Consider the following 23,684-nt stretch of genomic DNA (forward strand, 5'->3'; position numbering starts at 1 on the left):
AATCCTATTGGCTGATGCAATCAGCCAATAGGATTGAGCTCACATTCTATTGGCTGATTGGAACAGCCAATAGAATGCAAGCTCAATCCTATTGGCTGATTGCATCAGCCAATAGGATTTTTTCTACCCTAATTCCGATTGGATGATAAAATTCTATCAGCCAATCGGAATTGAAGGGACGCCATCTTTGATGACGTCACTTAAAGGAACTTTCATTCAGTCGTCAGCCGTCGGATGAAGAGGATGCTCCACGTCGGATGTCTTGAAGATGGAGCCGCTCCGCACCAGATGGATGAAGATAGAAGATGCCGTCTGGAGGACCTCTTCTGCCCGACTTGGATGAAGACTTCTGCCCGTCTGGAGGACCACTTCTGCGGTTGGGTGAAGACGTCTCACGGTACGGTGATCTTCAAGGGGTTAGTGTTAGTTTTTTTTTAAGGGGGGATTGGGCGGGTTTTAGACTAGGGTTGGTTGTGTGGGTGGTGGGTTTTAATGTTGGGGGGGTATTTGTACTTTTTTGTTACAGGTTAAAGAGCTGATTACTTTGGGCCAATGCCCCACAAAAGGTCCTTTTAAGGGCTACTTGTAATTTAGTGTAGTGTAGGGCTTTATTTTGGGGGGCTTTTTTTATTTTGTTAGGGGGGTTAGATTATGTGTAATTAGTTTAAAAATCTTGTAATTATTTTATTATTTTCTGTAATTTAGTGGGGGGGTTTTTCGTACTTTTTTTAAAATTGTAATTAATTGTATTTAGTTTAGGTAATTCATTTAATTATAGTGTAGTGTTAGGTGTAATTGTAACTTAGGTTAGATTTTATTTTACAGGTAAATTTGTCTTTATTTTAACTAGGTAGTTATTAAATAGTTAATAACTATTTAATAACTATTGTACCTAGTTAAAATAAATACAAAGTTGCCTGTAAAATAAAAATAAACCCTAAGCTAGTTACAATGTAACTATTAGTTATATTGTAGCTAGCTTAGGGTTTATTTAATAGGTAAGTATTTAGTTTTAAATAGGAATTATTTAGTGAATTGTAGTAATTTTATTTATATTTATTGTAATTATATTTAAGTTAGGGGGGTTAGGGGTAGCATTAGACTTAGATTTAGGGGTAATAAATGTAATATAGTGGCGGCGACCTTGGGGGCGGCAGATTAGGGGTTAATAAATGTAGGTAGGTGTCGGCGATGTTAGGGTCGGCAGATTAGGGGTTAATAATATTTAAATAGTGTTTGCAATGCGGGAGTGTGGCGGTTTAGGGGTTAATATGTTTATTATAGTGGCGGCGATGTCCGGTTCGGCAGATTAGGGGTTAAAATGTTTATTTTAATGTTTGCGATATGGGGGGCCTCGGTTTAGGGGTTAATAGGTAGTTTATGGGTGTTAGTGTACTCTTTAGCACTTTAGTTAAGAGTTTTATGCTACGGCGTTGTAGTGTAAAACTCTTAACTACTGACTTTAAAATGCAATACTAGGCTTGACAGGAGAGGGTCTATCGCTCACTTTTTGGCAGACACGTAATACCGGCGTTATGCAAGTCCCATTGAAAAAAGAGGATACACAATTGATGTAAGTGTATTTGCGGTATTTCCAAGTCTGGACAAAAAAGTGAGCGGTACACCTGTACCTGCAGGACTCGTAATAACAGCAGGCATTAAAAAGCAGCGTTGGGACTGGCCAATGCTGCTTTTTAACCCTAACGCAAAACTCATAATCTAGGAGACAGTTAACACATTCAAATGTTTTTCACATTAACTTAGTTTCGGCTAGATTACGAGTTTTGCGTTATTACGAGTCTTGTAGGTATAGCTGTACTGCACACTTTTTTGGCCGTCACGCAACGTAATTACCACACTTTTTAAAAAGTCCTTTTTCAATGGGACTTCCATAGCGCCGGTATTACAAATTTGCATGTCCAGCCAAAAAGTGAGCGGTACAGCCTATAACTACAAGATCTGTACCGTAAACTGAAAGTCAGTAGTTATGGGTTTTACGTTACAAAGCTGTAGCATAAAGTTCATAACTAAAGTGTCACAAAGTACAGTAACACCCATAAATTTCCTATTAACCCCTAAACCGAGGCCCTACCGCATCGCAAACACTAAAATAAAATGATTAACCCTAATCTGCCGCTCCAGACATCGCTGCCACTATAATAAACATATTAACCCCTAAACCGCTGCACTCCCGCATCGTAAACACTAGTTAAATATTATTAACCCCTATTCTGCTGCACCAATGTCATTGCCACCTACATACACTTACCCTAACATCGCCGCAACCTACATTACTGCTATAAAACCCTAACCTGCTGCCCCCAAAATCGTTGCCACCTAACTACAATTATTAACCTCTAATCTGCTGCCCCCAATGTCGCCACCACTATACTAAAATTATTAACCCATAAACCTAACCCTAACGTAACCCTAACCCTAACACCCACTAACTTTAACATAATTAAAATAATCCCAAATAAAAATTACAATTAACACCTAAATTATTCCTATTTAAAAGTAAATAAATACTTACCTGTAAAATAAAACCTATCTGCTAGATTTAGAGTTCTGCGGCCAAAGGGGTGCGTTAGCTACGCGTGTTTTTTCCCCCCCGCACCTTTTAAATACCGCTGGTATTTAGAGTTCACAGAAGGGCTGCGTTAGGCTCCAAAAAGGGAGCGTAGAGCATAATTTACCGCCACTGCAACTCTAAATACCAGCGGTGCTTACGCACGCGGCCAGCTTGAAAAACGTGCTCGTGCACGATTCCCCCATAGGAAACAATGGGGCCGTTTGAGCTAAAAAAAAATCTAACACCTGCAAAAAAGCAGCGTTCAGCTCCTAACGCAGCACCATTGTTTCCTATGGGGAAACACTTCCTATGTCTGCACCTAACACCCTAACATGTACCCCGAGTCTAAACACCTCTAATCTTACACTTATTAACCCCTAATCTGCCACCCCCGCTATCGCTGAACCCTGCATATTATTATTAACCCCTAATCTGCCGCTCCGTACACCGCCTCAACCTACATTATCCCTATGTACCCCTAATCTGCTGCCCCTAACACCGCCGACCCCTATATTATATTTATTAACCCCTAATCTGCCGCCCCCAACGTCGCCGCCACCTACCTACAATTATTAAACCCTAATCTGCCGACCGGACCTCACCGCTACTATAATAAAGTTATTAACCCCTAATCCGCCTCACTCCCGCCTCAATAACCCTATAATAAATAGTATTAACCCCTAATCTGCGCTCCCTAACATCACCGACACCTAACTTCAAGTATTAACCCCTAATCTGCCGACCGGACCTCGCCGCTACTCTAATAAATGTATTAACCCCTAAAGCTAAGTCTAACCCTAACACTAACACCCCCCTAAGTTAAATATAATTTTTATCTAACAAAATAAATTAACTCTTATTAAATAAATTATTCCTATTTAAAGCTAAATACTTACCTGTAAAATAAACCCTAATATAACTACAATATAAATTATAATTATATTGTAGCTATTTTAGGATTAATATTTATTTTACAGGTAACTTTGTATTTATTTTAACCAGGTACAATAGCTATTAAATAGCTAATAACTATTTAATAGCTACCTAGTTAAAATAATTACAAAATTACCTGTAAAATAAATCCTAACCTAAGTTACAATTAAACCTAACACTACACTATCAATAAGTCAATTAAATAAAATACCTACAATTATCTACAATTAAACCTAACACTACACTATCAATAAATTAATTACATACAAATACCTACAAATAAATAAAATTAAATAAACTAACTAAAGTACAAAAAATAAAAAAAGAACTGTTACAAAAAATAAAAAAATAATTTACAAACATTATAAAAATATTACAAGAAGTACATAAGAAAAACAGAAAAGCTGAGGGGCGCTTACGTTCCTAGAGTCAGTCTGTTAGTGAGAGAAAAGCCGGTTGGTCTATTGAGCCGGAAGTGGATCCACTGGGATAGCGTGTTGCAATTTGCAGTGGTAGTCTCCTTCCTGTGTCACTGTAGTGGTGGACGCTGCCTGAGATAGAATGGTGTGTATTCTCCAAACACATCCAGCAGGGAACAAACTGTGAATAGAGAGCAGAAACAGGCGCAGCCCAATTCAAGTGTAGTATAATTTTATTCAGTGTAAGAGCACACATACAAATGGCTACTTACAAGATGAACAGATAAAAACTGCATATAAAGGTTTCTTTACATCCAGACTGTATTTTTGAATGACTTACAGCCATAAAACAATCTCTACGCGTTTTGTCTGAGGACGCCCAGACTTTCTCAAGAGAGGAAAAAATTGAAAGTGATGCAAGCTAGGCTCCTACCGGCTTTATAAAAGGAACCATTGATTACAAGATTGATTTGTCAGCCAATCACTGTTTAGGTGGATTTAATTGTTAGATTGGCTGTTAAATTACATGGTTATTTTGCATTATTACATGTCTAAAAAAGCATATATAGTTTATTCAGTGCAGTTACTTCATATGCAAATTAAAAGATAAGCATAGAGTATGCTAGGTATGCAAACTATACAAAACTAAGAATTGTAATAAAAACATTTAACATTAAAAATAAGAAAAAAATATGAGGACCAATACATTGAGAAAAATGTTGTTTAAAAAATGCTGTTATGTGTTAAAATATATAGCGTGATAAACTACATAAAAGCTTGTAGGTCTAATTCTAAATTTAAACCTGATGGTTGCATGGTGTTCAATTGATAAATCCACCATGATTCTCTACGTCTGAGTGTTAAAAGCCTATTCGGGAATTTGTTGGGGGGTATCCAGTCTATGACTTGGATTTTTAGAGATGAAGGATTAGAATTGTGATGTAGTTTAAAATGTTCTGGCACACTATGTGTCATGAGACCATTTTTTATGTTATTGACATGTTCTCCCAACCTAGTACGTATGCTCCTCTTGGTTCTTCCTATATAGATCAAATTGCAGCTGCATTTCAACAAGTATACTACATAGGTGGTGCTGCAATTGCTCTTGTATTTTTGTTTAAATGTTATATCTCCTCCTGAATTGGTGAAGGTGGCCTCCCTGTTTACATATTGGCACATGCCACATCTGGATATCCCACATTTGTAGGTGCCGGGTTTCTGTTGTAACCAATGTGTTTTATCTTTAATAGTACATGGTTTATTGGGGTAGCGCAATCTGGTGGGTGCTAAAATATTTTTAAAATCCATATTTTTTCTGAAAGTTACCAAGGGTTGGTCTGTTAGATCACCACCCAATATGGGATCTGCCTTTAACACACCCCAGTGTTTCTTTAAAATATTTTGTATTTCTCTTGAGCCCTGACTATAAGTTGTAATAAATCTGACGTTATTTTGTGTCTTGTATAGTCTCTTTCGTTTTGACTTTTCAATGGGAAGTAAAAGAGATTTTCTATCCATTAGGGAAACTTTAGTTTTTGCTTGTTCTAATATCTTAACTGGATAGCCTTTTTCTATAAATCTAGAGTCTAATAATGCACTCTCTTGGTTGTAGTCGCTTGTTTTAGTGCAGTTTCTTTTTACCCTTTGGTATTGCCCCAGGGGGATATTGGTCTTCCACCTGGGTAAATGACCACTACTTGCATTGAGGAACCCATTCTTGTCGGTTGGCTTTCAAAAAATTTTCACTGCTACCTTGTTTTGTTCATCAATATATAAGATTAGATCAAGGAACTCCATCTGTTTAGTGTCTATTTTGGATGTGAATTTTAAATTGTAGTTATTTGTGTTTATATATTCTATAAACTCTCTGCATAGCGCTTCACTTCCTCTCCAGATGATGATCACATCATCTATATACCGAAAATAACAAATTAAATGATTATGATATGGATTGTTGGACCAGATGTGATTGTCCTCAAAATGATGCATGTAAAGATTTGCATACGATGGGGCAAACGTGGTCCCCATCGCAGTGCCCTGTATCTGTCTATAAAACTGCTTCTCAAATGTGAAATAATTATGTGTAAGTATAAAATTGATACCTGTTAAAATAAACTCAAGGTGTTGATGTGGTAAAAAATCTTTGATTAATATTTCTTTAATTGCCTTGACTCCTTGGTCATGCGGTATACAAGTGTATAGCGACGATACGTTGCAAGATACCCACAAAAAATCATTCGACCAGTCTAAACCTTCAAAGGTGTTAATTGTATGGATGGTATCCCTAAGGTATGCCTTGGTAGATTGTACTACGGGCTGTAAATAATAATCAATATATACAGACAAATTGTTGGTTAGTGATCCAATCCCAGAAATTATGGGCCTACCAGGTGGAGATATTAGAGTCTTATGCACCTTAGGAAGGAGATAAAAAGTTGGTATGGTGGGGTGGTTTTCTGTTAGAAAGTGAAATTCATCATTGTTAAGGATGTTGCTATTTTTTGCTTCTTTCAGAATGAAATTGAGTTCCTTTTTAAACTTAAGGGTGGGATCAAAGTTAAGTCTCTTGTATGTACTTTGGTAATTTAATATGTTAAAGGCCTATGTGAGATAATCATCTCTATTTTGTATCACCACCCCACCACCCTTGTCCGCTGCCCTGATAATGATATTGTGGTTGTTTTGTAAATCCTTTAATGTTTTTCTTTCACTTATTGTTAAATAATCATTGTATTTGTGTATCCAATTATCACCTTTCTTTTCCCAAAGTTTATTGAGATCATCACATATGAGTTTATTGAAAGTATTTACAAATTGGCCTTGGGATGTGTAGGGGTAAAAGCTAGATTTGCATTTAAAATCACTATGTTTAATACTATCCTCGAGATCATGGGTACTAAGATCTAACAAATCTAGTTGATTTTGAGACGATATGTTAGTATTAATCACTCCCGTGTCTAGCTCGTTAAGTGTTGTCAAGGCAGACTGATCTGAATGGTCCAAAGTAATAGGCGGTGTTGGTGTGATTCTAGGTGTATTCTTCAAGAAATACCTTTTCAAGGTCAAATTTCTAATGTATTTTTGCACATCTATATAGGTCTGAAATTTGTTTGGAGCCTTTTTGGGGGCAAAATTAAGGCCTTTAGCTAAAAGATTAATCTCTTTATTACCCAATGTTATAGTGGATAGATTAAATATATTAGCTTTGCTTTTTTCTATCTCATTCTTTTTGTGTTTGAGAAATTGGATCTTTCTCCCCCCCTCTGCATCCCCGCTTGCTCTTCTTCTTTTGCCTGGCAAGAGCCTTGAATTTTCTATTATGTTTTCGTGTGATTGATTTCGAAATCTCCCTGTTGGGGAGGTAGCAAGATCTAAAAAATGCAGCTGATGACTTCTATTGTCCTGATTTGGTTTATTATGTGTTAGATGTGTAGGCTTAGGTTTCGCCCCCTGTATTTGCCAATTATGCTTTGAAGATGTGCTTGAATCTCCATTTCCTAAATTCCCCAGAGTGTCAAATCTATTAGTAGTTGGAATATTGAACCTGGGTTCTTTTAAATATGGTGGAATGAAGCAACTTGAGTTATTTCTACTCCTCCAAGATTCCTGTTTGGCAGTATAGGAACCTGTGTTAGCATTATGGCGTGCGTTATGGTTTCCTGTATTTGAATTTCTCCTATGGTTACCATTCTTATTATTGTAATAATGGTTACTGTTAAATTGGTGATTATCATTTCTATGTCCTGTATTTTCACCTATATAAGGCACTGAAAGAGGCCTGTTGGAAATGTGTGTATGTTGATTTCTTCTATTTCCATTTGTTAAATGTAAATTAGCATTAGAACTCCCTCTATGCTGTCCATCAAACTGCATAGTTTGTTGAGGACCTTTATTATGATTTTCAGTCAGATGTCTGTTATAGTTCACATTATGCTGTTGTGGCTGATGTGTATTGTGGTTGGTGTGTGAATTTCTAATTTGATGATTAGGTGGTCTTAGTTCACGTGTGCTATTTCTAGTCTCATTCTCTGAAATGACATAAGAGATTTCTTTTATCTTATAAGTATGGACCCTATCGTTTTGATAGTCTTCCATATCTCTACAAAGTTTTTTTGTGTTTTGCACTCATTAGATCAGACCCATATTTATTATTTCTTTCTTGAATACTCTCATTGAGTTTCTTCCAATGATCAATATTCTGAAAGTTCTCAATTTTGGGAAACAGTTTATCTAGATCAACTTTTATTTTGTCCAATTTGTATTCCCTATATTTAATTAAAATTTTTATCAGGGTAAGTGAACAATCATGGAAAGCTTTATCCCATTCCGTGCTGAATTCTACCTCCTCCAGCTCGAAAGGTGGTTTCTTATACAACCTCAGACCCCTGGGAACTATGTCATGTAAGACATAGTTGTCAAGCAGCACAAGGTCCTACCATTCTCTGGTATCATTGTTTAATAATTTCTCTAAGTCTTTAAATAGGGTGTTAGGATCAAGATTTTCAGAGTTGGTTGAAATAATGTTAGTCTGATTAAGTAAATTAAGTGCCCTTTTTCTCAGATGTCTATCTGGGCAGTCCCCAAACTCAAAGTTATTCATAGCAACCTAGATGTGCCTAGCTATGTAATTTGTTGATCAGTATATGTCTATAAATGTAAAATACAAAAGAGTAGAAACTATGTGCAATGAGAATAGGACAAATTAATTACTGTGTTTGCCTATGAGCAGATTGAGTTTCAATGTAAATAATACAAAGGCACCTCTCCCTGCTTAGTTCCAATATAGCTAAAATGAATTCAAGTCTGATGATGTTGGTGATATACTTGCATAAGATGAACTAAATGTAGGAAAAGAAAGATAGTAAGGGCTTATTCCTACCTGAACGTTAATTTCTATGGCAATGTGCACTTTACAAAATTAATATCACAATCTAATGACCCCAATAAACCATGTACTATTAAAGATAAAACACATTGGTTACAACAGAAACCCGGCACCTACAAATGTGGGATATCCAGATGTGGCATGTGCCAATATGTAAACAGGGAGGCCACCTTCACCAATTCAGGGGGAGATATAACATTTAAACAAAAATACAAGAGCAATTGCAGCACCACCTATGTAGTATACTTGTTGAAATGCAGCTGCAATTTGATCTATATAGGAAGAACCAAGAGGAGCATACGTACTAGGTTGGGAGAACATGTCAATAACATAAAAAATGGTCTCATGACACATAGTGTGCCAGAACATTTTAAACTACATCACAATTCTAATCCTTCATCTCTAAAAATCCAAGTCATAGACTGGATACCCCCCAACAAATTCCCGAATAGACTTTTAACACTCAGACGTAGAGAATCATGGTGGATTTATCAATTGAACACCATGCAACCATCAGGTTTAAATTTAGAATTAGACCTACAAGCTTTTATGTAGTTTATCACGCTATATATTTTAACACATAACAGCATTTTTTAAACAACATTTTTCTCAATGTATTGGTCCTCATATTTTTTTCTTATTTTTAATGTTAAATGTTTTTATTACAATTCTTAGTTTTGTATAGTTTGCATACCTAGCATAATCTATGCTTATCTTTTAATTTGCATATGAAGTAACTGCACTGAATAAACTATATATGCTTTTTTAGACATGTAATAATGCAAAATAACCATGTAATTTAACAGCCAATCTACCAATTGAATCCACTTAAACAGTGATTGGCTGACAAATCAATCTTGCAATCAATGGTTCCTTTTATAAAGCCGGTAGGAGCCTAGCTTGCATCACTTACAATTTTTTCCTCTCTTGAGAAAGTCTGGGCGTCCTCAGACGAAACGCGTAGAGATTGTTTTACGGCTGTATGTCATTCAAAAATACAGTCTGGATGTAAAGAAACCTTTATATGCAGTTTTTATCTGTTCATCTTGTAAGTAGCTATTTGTATGTGTGCTCTTACACTGAATAAAATTATACTACACTTGAATTGGACTGCGCCTGTTTCTGCTCTCTATTAAAAATATTACAACAATTTTAAGCTAATTACACCTACTCTAAGCCCCCTAATAAAATAACAAAGCCCCCCAAAATAAAAAAATGCCCTACCCTATTCTAAAATACAAATAGAAAAGCTATTTTACCTTACCACCCCTTAAAAGGGCCTTTTGCGGGGCATGCCCCAAAGAATTCTGCTCTTTTGCCTGTAAAAAAAAAACATACAATACCCCCCCCAACATTACAACCCACCACCCACATACCCCTAATCTAACCCAAACCCCCCTTAAATAAACCTAACACTAAGCCCCTGAAGATCTCCCTACCTTATCTTCACCACGCTGGGTATCACTGATCCGTCCAGAAGAGGCTCCGAAATCTTCATCCAAGCCCAAGCGGGGGCTGAAGAGGTCCATCATCGGGCTGAAGAGGTCCATCATCGGGCTGAAGAGGTCCATCATCCGGCTGAAGTCTTGATCCAAGCGGGGGCTGAAGAGATCCATCATCCGGCTGAAGTCTTGATCCAAGCGGGGGCTGAAGAGATCCATCATCCGGCTGAAGTCTTCTATCAAGCGGCATCTTCAATCTTCTTTCTTCCGGATCCATCTTCATCCCACCGACGCGGAACATCCATCCTGGCCGACGACTTCCCGACGAATGACGGTTCCTTTAAATGACGTCATCCAAGATGGCGTCCCTCGAATTCCGATTGGCTGATAGGATTCTATCAGCCAATCGGAATTAAGGTAGGAAAATTCTGATTGGTTGAGGGGTGTTAGGGTTAGGGTTCAATTTAGGGTTAGGTTTAGGGGTTAATATATTTATTTAGTGTTAGTGATGTGGGAGGCCAGAGGTTTAGGGGTTAATAACTTTAGTATAGTGGCGGCGGCGATGTTGGGGGCGGCAGATTAGGGGTGAATAAATATAGGTAGGTGGCGGCGATGTCGGGGGCGGCAGATTAGGATTTAATAAGTGTAATGTAGGTGGCGGCGATGTCGGGGGCAGCGGATTAGGGGTGTTTAGACTCGGGGTTTATGTTAGGTTTAAACATAAATTTTATGTTAGGTTTACACATAATTTTTCTTACCCCATAGCAATCGATGGGGCTAGGTTGCAGAGCTTTACGGTCAATTATTGCAGGTGTTAGGCTTTTTTTTAGCTGGCTCTCCCCATTGATGTCTATGGGGAAATCGTGCACGAGCACGTAAAACCAGCTCAAAGCAGCGCTGGTATTTGTGTGCGGTATGGAGCTCAACGCTGCCGTATTGTCCGCAAACATAGGTTTTTGGAAAACCTGTAATAGCAGCGCTATTAAAGGTGAGCGGTGGAAATAACTTGCAAGTTATTACCGAGCTACTCATAACGCAAAACTCGTAATCTGGCCGTTTGTTAATTAATAGCAAGACTACAGAAAAGTCTTGTAATTATCAGGTAATTTGATGCCCCACAGGTATGTTTATGCTATGTAATATACTACTTACTCTCAGGCATTTAGATGTATTATTGTACATGTTGTATGTGGAAATAAAACTATTTTTTTATTAGTAAAGGGATAGACTATAGAAGAGAAATAAAAGCAAATATTTCATTTAAAATGTATATAAATGTGCAAACGAAAAGGCTCTAATGTGTTAGAGTATTTTATTATTGCACTATTGCTTGCATGCAACTTTGTGTTTAACCCCTGCAAAAAGTCCACTTCAGAGCAGCAATGCAGTTATGGACCATAGTGGAACACATCTGGTGAGCCAATGACAAGTGACAAAGCCACCAATAAGCAGCTAGCTTTCCCTAGTGCCTACCTAGGTATGCTTTTTCAACAAAGGATACCAAGAGAAAGAAGTAAAATTGATAACAGAAATGCATTGAACAGTATATTAAAATGGCATGCTCTATCTGAGCTATCAACATTTAATTTTGACTCTCATGTCACTTTAAGCTGCCTAAATTGACATTTACCTGAAGTGCATATACAGGTGAAACTCGAAAATTAGAATATCGTGCAAAATTTTATTTATTTCACTAATGCAACTTAAAATGTGAAACTAATATATGAGATAGACTCAGTACATGCAAAGCAAGATAGTTCAAGCCGTGATTTGTCATAATTGCGATGATTATGGCTTACAGCTCATGAAAACCCCAACTCCACAATCTCAGAAAATTAGCATATTGTGAAAAGGTGCAATATTCTAGACTCAAAGTGTCCCACTCTAATCAGCTAATTAAGCCATAACACCTGCAAAGGGTTCCTGAGCCTTTAAATGGTCTCTCAGTCTGGTTCAGCAGGAATCACAATCATGGGAAAGACTGCTGACCTGACAGTTGTGCAGAAAACCATCATTGACACCCTCCATAAGGAGGGAAAGCCTCAAAAGGTAATTGCAAAAGAAGTTGCATGTTCCCAAAGTGCTGTATCAAAGCACATTAATAGAAAGTTATGTGGAAGGGAAAAGTGTGGAAGAAAAAGGTGCACAAGCAGCAGGGATGACCGCAGCCTGGAGAGGATTGTCAGGAAAAGGCCATTCAAAAGTGTTGGGGACTTTAACAAGGAGTGGACTGAGGCTGGAGTCAGTGCATCAACAGCCACCACACACAGACGGATCCTGGACATGGGCTTCAAATGTCGTATTCCTCTTGTCAAGCCACTCCTGAACAACAAACAACGTCAGAAGCATCTTACCTGGGCTAAAGAAAAACAGACCTGGTCTGTTGCTCAGTGGTCCAAAGTCCTCTTTTCTGATGAGAGCAAGTTTTGCATCTCATTTGGAAACCAAGGACCCAGAGTATGTAGGAAGAATGGAGAGGCACACACTGCAAGATGCTTGAAGTCCAGTGTGAAGTTTCCACAGTCTGTGTTGATTTGGGGAGCCATGCCATCTACTGGTGTTGGTCCACTGTGCTTCATTAAGTCCAAGGTCAATGCAGCCATCTATCAGAAGATTTTGGAGCACTTCATGCTTCCTTCCGCAGACGAGCTCTATGGGGATGCTGACTTCATTTTCCAGCAGGACTTGGCACCTGCCCACATTGCCAAAAGCACCAAAACCGAGTTCAGTGACCGTGGGATTACTGTGCTTGATTGGCCAGCAAACTCGCCTGACCTGAATCCCATAGAGAATCTAAGGGGAGTTGCCAAGAGAAAGATCAGAGACATGAGACCGAACAATGCAGAAGAGCTGAAAACCGCTATTGATGCATCCTGGTCTTCCATAACACCTCAGCAGTGCCACAGGCTGATAGCTTCAATGCCACGCTGCATTGAGGCAGTAATTGCTGCAAAAGGGGCCCAAACCAAGTACTGAGTACATACAGTATGCATGCTTATATTTTTCAGAGGTCCGATATTGTTCTATGTACAATCCTTGTTTTTTTGATTGCATGTAATATTCTAATTTTCTGAGATTGTGGGTTTGGGGTTTTCATCACAATTATGACAAATCAAACTATCTTGCTTTGCATGTAATGAGTCTATCTCATATATTAGTTTCACCTTTTAAGTTGCATTAGAGAAATAAATGAACTTTTGCACAATATTCTAATTTTTCGAGTTTCACCTGTAGTGATGTCATCAATAGCTATCAGAGCTTAGCACTGCATCCTTGATAAAAAAAATCTCTGTCAAATCATCTTTGCCTACTTCTGGCTTGCAAAGAAAGGATCCCATATCATTAAAGGGACAGTCAACTCTAAAAATGTTATTGTTTTAAAAGATAGATAATCTCTTTATTACCCATTCCCCAGTTTTGCATAACCAACATGGTTATATTAATACACTTTTTACCTCTTTGATTACATTGTATCTAAGGCTCTTCTGACAGTTCCCTGACCACATGACTTTTTATTTATTATCTATTGACTTGCACTTTAGCCAATTAGTGCTGTGTTGTGCTGCCTCTTAAATAACTCCCCGGGTGTGAGCACAATGTTATCTATATGGCCCACATGAACTAGCAGTCTCCTATCAGAGCTTAGCTCTGCATCCTTGATAAAAAAAAAATCTCTGTCAAATCATCTTTGCCTACTTCTGGCTTCCAAAGAAAGGATCCGATATCATTAAAGGGACAGTCAACTCAAAAAATGTTATTGTTTAAAAAGATTGCTGACTCTTAAATAACTCCCCGGGCATGAGCACAATGTTATCTATATGGCCCACATGAACTAGCACTCTCCTGTTGTGAAAAGCAAATAAAAAAGCATGTGATAAGAGGCTGTCTGTAGTGGCTTAGAAACAGGCAGAAATTTAGAGGTTTAAAGGTTGTAAAGTATATTAATATAACAATGTTGGGTAGTAAAGGCGTTATCTAACTTTTTAAACAATAACACTTTTGGTGTTGACTGTCCCTTTAAGCCTTTTTCTTCATAAGATTATTTGGTTACTTTCATGCCAATAATGTAAAACAGTCAAAATTAAAACCATTTCAAATATACTCCTAGACGTTTGAACAATTTCTAATCTATAAACTGTTAACCTATGATGGGAAATTTTAAATTAAGTTTAAATATCTGGTTACCTTGATAATGTTCCACCACTGGCACTTGGGTTTATGAATTGTAATTTTTACTTTACCATAACTGGTTTTTTTTTTCAAGACTGAGATAAGTGTTTATTAGCTTCAAAACAGCCAATTGAAAATGTATGTAATTGTTACGTTGTCTCAGCTGAATCAGGATGATTTGTTAACATACCAGGAAAAGTCAGGTGTTAGTAAGTATTGCCTTATACTATGAACATTGAATGGCAGACCCTTGCTTCAAAGCCATGTGTATTATTCTGGCAATGCAGGATATTGAGTTTATAATTTTTCACAGTCTTATTTATCTATCATTTTGGAGATTAAGACCATTTGACATAGCAATATTGGACAGACTGATGTACAATGTTTCCTCTAGCAATAGGTATAAGGTGATCTTGCATTTTCCATTCAGGGCCCATGCTAGAATTTTTCACTACACAGGTGAAGAAATTATATACAAAATGTTCTAGTGATGTGTTAAGCAGCTTATAGAAAACTATTTTATCTATAATGATAGAGAAAATAGATTTATGTTATCAAATTTTTAACTACCAATCTGATTTATTATAAGTTTAATAGCTATAATGGTTAATTTCTGCATGATATAAAATGCCAAAGTGGTGGCTCTGCACAACATAGCAAATCAGTGGTGGCTCTGCATAATGAATCAAACAGTATGACTATATAAAGTACATGAACCTGGAGGCAGGATGACCTCTTTTCTATTTCACCATTATACCTAGACATTATTAGCCTGTCTAACAGAAAAATGCAGGAAGCTGCAGGCAGACATTCTCTAGCAAAGAACCAGTTCCCTTGCAATCGCCACTTGGCAAAATTTAAGACTGCAGAACTCTGTACAATGTTGTCCCCTGCTCTTAGGCAACCAGTTGCATCATGAGAACAGGGCCTTTTAATCTCCCTGAAAAAGTGAGTTTAAAGTGTTTTATTTTGCTATATAGGATAAGAAGCAGAGCCTGCTTCTTAATTGTGTGGTTGCATACTTAGCCTTGCAAGCAAGCCTTAAAGGCAAATTTTATGAAGGCTGCTAAAGTTTTGCAGAGAGCGCAGGGGCTGTGCATGGTGACATTTCAGTCAGATGCTTCTTGGTGTCCTCTCCAATTCTAACCATTATGCCACCACAGGGCTACTATGAAGCCCAAATTAGGTAGCAAAAAAATAAATATGCACATAAAAAAAAATAAAAAATTATGTCAAGCACAAAATTGATATTGATAATGAAACCTGGAGTTCTTTAGGACATACAAGAGCAAAAACGAAAATGCTCTATTTTGTTAAGGTTTTTGGCATATTACTATGCGTTTAACCTCTGCAAAAAGGTTACAGATAGCTACCATTAGCTCTAGAGCAGAAATGCACTACTGGTGCCTAGCAGAACACAACCGATGAGCCAATGACAAGAGGCATGTGTGTAGGTGCCGATATGCTAGCTCCCAGTAGGGCATTGCTGCTCCTGAGCCTATCTAGGTATGCCAAGAGAACAAAGTACATTTGATAACAGTAGTTTGATAAGTAAACTTTAAAACTTATGTTCTGTCTAAACCATTACAGTTTTTTCTGTCCCTTCAACATGGTTCCTTCCTTTACTTTATTCCTTAAAAGAAAGTACATAAATGCCAGAAACTGTAGCTGTTTAATCATCCATTAACTCCATTAAAAAATGTTAAATCATGTGCAGCAAAATCAGAAAATGATTGTAAAGCTGCAGGAGCTTGGCATATACTTGTGCAAACAATTCAGGTAAGTATTGAGCTTAATAAATACTTAGCAATTTCTGTTGAATTACAATAAATAATCAGCATTTTTAAAGGACATTAGACAATAAAAAGATCAGCAATGTATGAGACACAAATATAGTTTATACTTGCGTTAATCTGTAGCCTCCAAACCAACACCCAGGGGCGAAACTACAGGGGGTGCAGAGGTCGCAATTGGGACTGGGCCCCCAATGGTGGGGGCCCAGCTTAAAAAAAATAATTCAAATTTTTTTTACAATAAAAAAACGTTGACCTGCCACTGCCTGCACTGATATCATGTGAGTGTGACATGATGCTTCACTAGTGTCTCTAACTACAGGGGTTAGTGTTTCTGTTTTACCCATTGGTGTTTATGTGTGTGTGTATGTGACTGTGTGTGTATTTATGCATGTGTGTGTGTATGTGTGTATGTATGTGACTGTGTGTGTATTTATGCATGTATGTGTATGTGTGTGTATGTATGTGACTGTGTGTGTATTTATGCATGTGTGTGTGTATGTGTGTATGTATGTGACTGTGTGTGTATTTATGCATGTATGTGTGTGTGTGTATGTATGTGACTGTGTGTGTATTTATGCATGTATGTGTGTGTGTGTATGTATGTGACTGTGTGTGTATTTATGCATGTGTGTGTGTATGTATGTGACTGTGTGTGTATTTATGCATGTGTGTGTGTATGTGTGTATGTATGTGACTGTGTGTGTATTTATGCATGTATGTGACTGTGTGTGTATTTATGCATGTATGTGTGTGTATGTATGTGACTGTGTGTGTATTTATGCATGTATGTGTATGTGTGTATGTGACTGTGTGTGTATTTATGCATGTATGTGTATGTGTGTGTATGTATGTGACTGTGTGTGTATTTATGCATGTATGTGTGTGTGTGTGTGTATGTATGTGACTGTGTGTGTATTTATGCATGTATGTGTGTTTGTGTGTGTATGTATGTGACTGTGTGTGTATTTATGCATGCATGTGTATGTGTGTGTATGTATGTGCCTGTGTGTGTATTTATGCATGTATGAGTGTGTGTGTATGTTTGTGGAACCAGCAAATTACAGACCTTGTTACTACAGCATGGGGGGGGCAGGAGGTAAACAGTGTCACTATACTGTACCACTATATACAGTATGGGGGGGCTGGACCATGTCACAGACTACTGTGGTCACTCTATAAAGTACTGGGGTGGGTAGGGGCAGGCCAGCCATCTCACCGGGAGATTACAGACTGTGTCACTGACTCACTATATACAGAACTGGTGGGTTAAACAGTGTCACTATATACAGTAATAGGGGGTCAGACTATCTCACAGACTGTGGGCACAGGCTACCTCCTTTTGTAGACGTAATCTGATTCACATTTTTTTTCTGTGTTAAATGTAAAAAAAAGAAGAAAAAAAAGATATGTTTCAAATTCACTTTTTTTGGGGGGTGGGGGGCCCTTCTTAGATTCTTGCACCTGAGCCCTGTGGTTTCTAGTTACGCCTCTGCCAACACCCTTAAAGGGACACTAAAGTCAAAATTAAACTGTAATGATTCAGATAGAGCATACAGTTTTAAGACACTTTCCAATTTACTTCCATTATCAAAATATGCACAATCTTTTTATATAGAAACATTCAGAGGCCTCAACTCCTACTGAGCATGTGCAATAATTCACAGTATGTGTGTATATGCATTTTGTGATTGATGTCACATGATGCAAGGGGGAAGGGCAATTTAACTAACTTTTTTTGACATTTGTCAGTAGAAAAATCTACTACTCATTTGAAATTCCGACTAAGTACTTTTGCATTGTCTTTTTATTATATATTTGTTGGTTATGAAATTCTACTGTATTTAGTGGTCCTAAACGGACTGTTTTGTTTTTCTGCTTGAGGCAGTATAGCAAATAAGGGGCTGTATCTACCATACTGTTTGCTCCTGCTCCTATAAACTTGCTTGCTACAACTGTAAATGTTCATTAAATCCACAGTCACACAGTGCTTTTTCAATAAAAATGTCATAATTTCATGATTCAGATAGTGATAGAGAATAACATTTTAAGGAACTTTCCATTTTACTTCTATATGCTATTTGTTTCATTATTTTGGTATTCTTTGTTAAAGGAACAGCAATCTACTACTTGGAGCTGGTTGAACGCATCAGGTGAGCCAATGACAAGAGGCATATATGTGCAGCCACTAGTCAGCAGCTAACTCCCAGTTGTGCACTGCTGCTCCTGAGCCTACCTAGGTATGCTGTTCAGCAAAGAATACCTAGAGAACAAAGCCAGTTAGATAACAGAAGTGAATAGGAAAGCTGTTTAAAATGGTTTGCTCTATTTGAATCCTTTAATTTGGACTTTCCTGTCTATTTACATAGTATGCATGTATTGTGCAAGGCAGTTTCTCAGTTGTATGTTTCTACTGCTTTTGATGATCTATTTAATGTATAACTACTATCATAAGCCAAGAACAAAAGGTAAAAATATTCCTACAAATATATTTTTAACTCATTTCCATATTAGTTTTTACTATTTACCCCTTTTGTTCTGTTATTGTTTTCCTATTATTATGGCTTTCCTCTATTTTTTTATAACATTTGAAATGTTCATCCATTTTTGGAAACAAGTGCCTCACTGACAGTGGAATGAGCCAAAAAAAGCAAATTTACTGTATGTCTAACATTTTAGTTTTTTATGCTTAAAATAAAAGAAATACACCAAAACATGTTTATAGGGACTTCTTACATATATAAAACAATACACAGAGGAGGGCGCTGCAGCGGTGTAGTAAATATACTAAACCATTGGAACACCATTTTCAGTTTCTTGTTTTGTAGATATTCTCTGTTATTCCTGTCTGAACTAGAAGAAGAGGGCCCGCTCATTATTTCTTAATAACGAAAGAAGACTGTTTATTGTATTATATATTCCTGATACCTAATGAGGACTTTTAGGATGCATCCTATTTACTGACCTGGCAATTTATTTTATGTGGAACCTATGGATCTGTTTTTATTGCTTTATTTAGGATAGTTTTATAACTGCGTAACATACAGTATTGTTTTACAAACAATGTCTGTGAGATTACTTACATTTAGTTCTAGTACCATTCCTAGACAGTCAGAGGTTAGAGATATACACGTAGTCAGAAACACAATTAACATAGTAACTGCCACATGAAGAGTATGTGACAGATTACCTTCAAAGAACACATTTGCAATCACCTGTAGAGAAAACAACAACACAGTTAATCAAACGCCTGAGAACTGAAAATAATCAATACATCGTAATATGTTTGCCCTAGTGCTAAATATGGAAATCAAATGAATTCATGGTGCATCGGGGTGAAAAGGTGCATCACATCGGCATCTGCGAGGGAGAAAAGTAGGATAGAAAATGATTCCTACCCAGGAATGTATGCATTACTGCACACAAATAGCTAGTGATTAAACTTCTGTTAAGTAGTTTCATATGCTGCTCTTTTCTCACAGTATGGTATTTATGCAAACTAAAGTTATTTTCTTAAAATTCTTGGTCTATTGGAAAAACAAGGTATGGTTTGTGTGCGTACCTTACAAAACAGTTGAAATTTAGGTGTAAATGCAATGAGTGCCAAACAACCTAAAACAGTTCTAGCTAGGGTTGCCACCTCGGCCATGCCATGAATAGTGCTGTCCAGGGTCACTAGGTTTGTGCTATCCAACAGCACAATGCATGTTTCCCTCTGCACACCCTGCAACATGTGTAACTCATAAGTGTCCAGGAAAACATGGCAGAGGTGGCAACCCTAGTTCTAGCGCATGTGTGTGAAATGTCCCAGTCCTGACGGGAATAAAGCATTGCTAAGCAAAGGGAAGCATTTACAGCTGAGCTGACACCCAAATGGTTTTAACATACAATACTGCCTTTTTAAAGGTTGGGGCAAGGAACTGTTGTCCTGCCTTTACTCTAGAAGAGTTATTGTATTCAGTGAAGTAAACCTGCAAATCAAATCTCATTTGAATGAAAATTATTTTACACCAGTGGACCTGCAGTTTAATTTTAGCAATCACTTCATAAATATATGCTAATATTTTTTTCTCCAGGCGAGTAATATTTACCCCGTTCATATCATCCTGTTCTATCTATCTATCTATCTATCTATCTATCTATCTATCTATCATGTTTAGACCTATTTTAAATATATGTATCTATCTACACTGATATTATGATTGTCATGACTTTTATTTAAATAATTTATTATGTTTAATTATTATTATTTTACTATTTTTTTACCTATTTTTCCTCACTCATCCCCTAAAGAAAAATTCCTTTTGACGTGCATAAAACATGATTATAAAATGGAGCCAAATTAGATAAAAGCAGCAGTGCCATCTACTGTTTGGTTTATAAACATGGCTGCTAGCCCAGCATAAGTTCTGTTTAATTCATGAGCAAGAGAAGAATGCTATTAGTTCAGTAAAAATGTCACCAAGCTAAAAGTAATTACAGTATATACATATACAGTGAATATATAAGTGGAAATAAGTGTTATCTTTTTTACATTGAAAAAATATTCACTAAACAAAATTGTTTCATAAATTGTTTCATAACATTTTTAAAGGTCTTGAACCTGCAGTAACAGTATTGCTGAAAAATAGTTTGTATATGAATTATTTCATAGATCTTGTAATTAATTTGTCTCCCGTTTATGCTTGACATATGTATATATATATTATATATTACAGTATATTGTACATAAGTAAATGTAAAATATAATCCATTACCAAATAATCCAATGGGACTTGGTTAAGGTTTAAATGCATTTAACTATGTTTACAAAGTAATATTAGTTGAATCAGATGCAAACTGCAAGTGGATTTAACAGAACACAATTGAATAAGTTTACTATTATTTAGCAGAAGACTAATTGCTGATGGGTTTAGTCACTGGTCTTTGTGTAATAAAATTCTTATTTATGACATTTTTGTTTTTTTAAATCAAGGTTTAACTTCTATGACTTCTGTAATCAATATATAGTTAAAATGTGATTAACCTAGACCGGCTGTATAGGGGCATAATACTTGCTGGCATGCTGTGGCCATATTGCAATGCAGCTTTCAATACAAATAAGTTTTAGTTGAGTTTGTTTTATTTATTTATTTATTTATTTATTTTTAATTCCTAGATGGGAACCACAGTGTTGATCTTCGAGCTTATATGGGTGATGATTGGTTAGTACACTCCATGCAAAAGCTTGCTAGTAAATTGAGCTAGTGTGAGAATTTACTTGTCAATCAGCTCCTATGTATGCTATCTAATCAGCTACTGGGGACAGTTTAGTTGTGAACATCTGATTCTGAAATATAATTTGCATTATTGGCTTGATGACCCTTGAATGAATACAAGTGGGTCATCTTGCTTAATACATGCCTGGTATTTAAACCTCTTGGAAACTCTCATAATGCAGTTAAGCTGTCTAGGGTATAGTTACGTCTAAATAACTTATATCAGAGTTCTTCCATAAAATATCCTCAAATTAACCCTAAATTCAATGGACATAAACCTATTTGCTTTGTATAGGCATAGTATATATAATCAATGGAACACTATATTACAAAAAATCTGAATACAAAATAAATATTTTAAATGAATGTAACATTTTCTTTGTGTTTCAGTCCTTAAACACACCCATTTAAAAGCCTCTATTTCTGTTGCTGAAGACAATCAGGAACATATATAAGTGAGACACTATAGTGATCAAATGATTACTCTGTAGAAAGCTGCAGCGTCAGAGTTGTAAATTCTGGAGTATGCAAATCCAAATCTTGGGGAATATGGAAAAAAACAAAATGTATGCTTACCTGATAAATGTATTTCTTTCCGGATATGGTGAGTCCACCGCTTGAGTAAATACCGTTGGGAATATTATTTCTGGCCAGCAGGAGGAGGCAAAGAGCACCACAGTTAAACTGCTAAGTATCACTCCCTTACCCACAACCCCCAGTCATTCGACCGAAGGGAAATGGATAAAAAGGAGTAACACAAGGTGTAGAGGTGCCTGAGGTTATAGTCAAAAGAACAACTGTCTTAAAATAAAGGGTGGGGTCGTAGATTCACCATATCCGGAAATAAATTTATCAGGTAAGCATGCATTTTGTTTTTCTTTCCTAAGATATGGTGAGTCCACGGCTTGAGTAATTACTGTTGGGAACCAATACCCAAGCTAGAGGACATGGATAAATAGGGAGGGACAAGACAGGCAGTCCTAAACAGAAGGCACCACTGCTTAAAGAACCTTTCTCCCAAAAAAAGCCTCAGCCGAGGCAAAAAAATCAAATTTGGAAAAAGTATGTAGAGAAGACCAAGTTGCAGCCTTGCAAATTTGTTCCACAGAAGCTTAATTTTTGAAAGCCCTGCAGGCTCGCCAGAAACACCAGTTATGAAGCAGTGGTCTAAAGGTTCTGAGCAGACGGACAGACATCGCCGCAATTCAACCCAATCGAGTATGATCGGGTTTATTGACACCCCCTGTTGGCGGCTGATTGGCCACGAATCTGCAGGGGCAGCATTGCACCAGCAGCTCACAAAAGCTGCTGGTGCAATGCTGAATTTGGAGAGCTTATTGCTCTCCGCATTCAGCGAGGTCTGTCGGACCTGATCCGCACTGTTGGATCAGGTCAGACAAACTTTTGTTAAATAGGCCCCTTAATGTCTATGGAATGCAATGGCTTAAATTGAGCCAGCTGTAAAACTTTAAGAACAAGGTTAAGACTCCAAGGAGTAGCAACAGACTTAAAGACAGGCCTGATTTAGACCAAGGCCTGACAAAAAGATTGCACATCTGGCACATCCACCAAACGTTTATATAGTAAAACTGATAAAGCAGAAATCTGACCCTTCAGGGTATTGACTGACAATCCCTCTTCCAGGCCTTCCTGAAGAAAAGATAAAATTCTAGGAATTCTAATTCTACTCCAAGAGTAGCCCTTGGATTCAAACCAATAAAGATATTTACGCCATATGCTATGGTAAATCTTCTAGTAATAGGCTTGTGAACCTGAATCATGGTCTCAATGACTGACTCAGTAAAACCACAATTAGACAGAATTAAGCGTTCAATCTCCAAGCAGGCAGCTTCAGAGAAACAAGATTTGGATTAAGGAAGGGACCCTGAATCAGGAGGTCCTTCCTCAGAGGTTGTCTCCAAGGTGGGAGAGATGACATCTCCACTAGGTCTGCAAACCAGATCCTGCGAGGCCACCCAGGGGCTATTAGAATCACTGACGCCTTCTCGTGTTTGATACGAGCAATGACTCATGGAAGGAGAACAAATGGAGGAAACAGGTATGCCAACCTGAAGACCCAAGGAACCGCCAGAGCATCTATCAGAACGGCCTGCGAATCTCTTGACCTTGAACTATACCTTGGAAGCTTGGCGTTCTGCCGGGACCCCCCCATTTGAGGACTAAGCTGGAAAACACCTCCAGATGGAGTCCC

The 23,684-nt window shown here is 37.3% G+C and overlaps 1 protein-coding gene across 1 annotated transcript in view; it reads right to left on the bottom strand.

The window, feature by feature from the left end:
• The window catches only part of SLC38A11 (solute carrier family 38 member 11), a 285,424-nt gene that overhangs the window by 12,456 nt on the left and 249,284 nt on the right, over positions 1-23,684 (bottom strand). Inside the window, exon 11 of the mRNA XM_053712811.1 lies at positions 19,298-19,429. Coding sequence (XP_053568786.1) covers positions 19,298-19,429 — 132 coding nt within the window. The remainder of the gene's footprint in view (positions 1-19,297; positions 19,430-23,684) is intronic.

This window comes from Bombina bombina, chromosome 1 (assembly GCF_027579735.1).
Source record: "Bombina bombina isolate aBomBom1 chromosome 1, aBomBom1.pri, whole genome shotgun sequence".
NCBI lineage: Eukaryota > Metazoa > Chordata > Amphibia > Anura > Bombinatoridae > Bombina > Bombina bombina.